This window comes from Perkinsus marinus (assembly GCF_000006405.1).
Source record: "Perkinsus marinus ATCC 50983 genomic scaffold scf_1104296963548, whole genome shotgun sequence".
Classification (NCBI taxonomy): Eukaryota; Perkinsozoa; order Perkinsida; family Perkinsidae; genus Perkinsus; species Perkinsus marinus.
Genome location: NW_003205042.1, coordinates 1 through 951, shown reverse-complemented (window position 1 = coordinate 951; position 951 = coordinate 1). Strand labels below are relative to the sequence as shown.

The 951-nt window shown below is 47.7% G+C and overlaps 1 protein-coding gene across 1 annotated transcript; it reads left to right on the top strand.

Annotated features, from left to right (window-relative positions):
* Positions 1–339: 339 nt before the first annotated feature.
* Positions 340–714, top strand: Pmar_PMAR024319 (neutral alpha-glucosidase ab precursor, putative; the record flags this gene model as incomplete). The annotated part of the gene is made up of 1 exon (XM_002771138.1): positions 340–714. A coding segment is annotated over one exon (375 nt), but the record flags the coding sequence as incomplete, so codon positions are not given.
* Between the last annotated feature and the right edge of the window lie 237 nt (positions 715–951).

The window sequence follows — 951 nt, the reverse complement described above, 5'->3', positions numbered from 1 at the left end:
TGTCCGCGTCTCGGTCGATGAGAAGGACCTTATTCATCCCAGTGAGTCCACAAACGTGATCCTACTTTTGATGTCGGCATGCAGGTATCGAATACCAGACAACGACGTGGTCCTGGATGATACTTTACCGATTATACCATGGGCAGACATTGAGTGAGTCGGTCAACCATCGTCGTGGTTCCCATTGTTCTATTTGTAGGTATGAGAAAAACGATGAAGGCATTACCCTCAGTGTAACGACAGATCCCCGACATCATTGTAGAGTTCGAGTCGACTTCGATCCCTTCAAAATTGATGTGTAGGTTGATGAAACCCTCTCATGAGTATCCTCATTCTCAGATCCCACAATGAGAAGTCCGTCATCAAGCTCAACAAGGACAAACTCTTCAATTTTGAAACTTACCGGGCGAGGTCACATGGCTCAGAACAATCGAAACCTGAAGGAGATACAAGTATCGCGGATGCGACTGAGACTGGTATGTTTTCTGCTGATGGTCTCAATTTCGATATACCCGCCCTCGCAGATGCATCCGGCCTATGGGAGGAGACATTTAACTCGTTTGTCGATGCCAAGCCCCGCGGACCAGCTGCTGTTGGTATCGATGTCACCATGGTGGCATCTCGACATGCATATGGCTTGGCTGGTCACTCGACAAGTCTTGACTTGCCCCGCTTAGAGGAACCCTATAGGATATACAATACCGATGTCTTCGAGTGGGTTAGGTTCTCTCATTACTTTTGTTGATAACGCCGCCGACCTACATAATCGGCCGCATCCTCGTTTTCTAGGTATCCAGTTGATTCACCGACGTCTTTGTATGGTGGATCGCCCTTCCTACTATCTTTCCACTACAAGGATGATCCTAATCATGAGGCCCACTTCGATCAGCCCTTCGTTACCGGACTACTATGGAATAATCCCTCGGAAACATTTGTCAAAGGTGTCCTCAT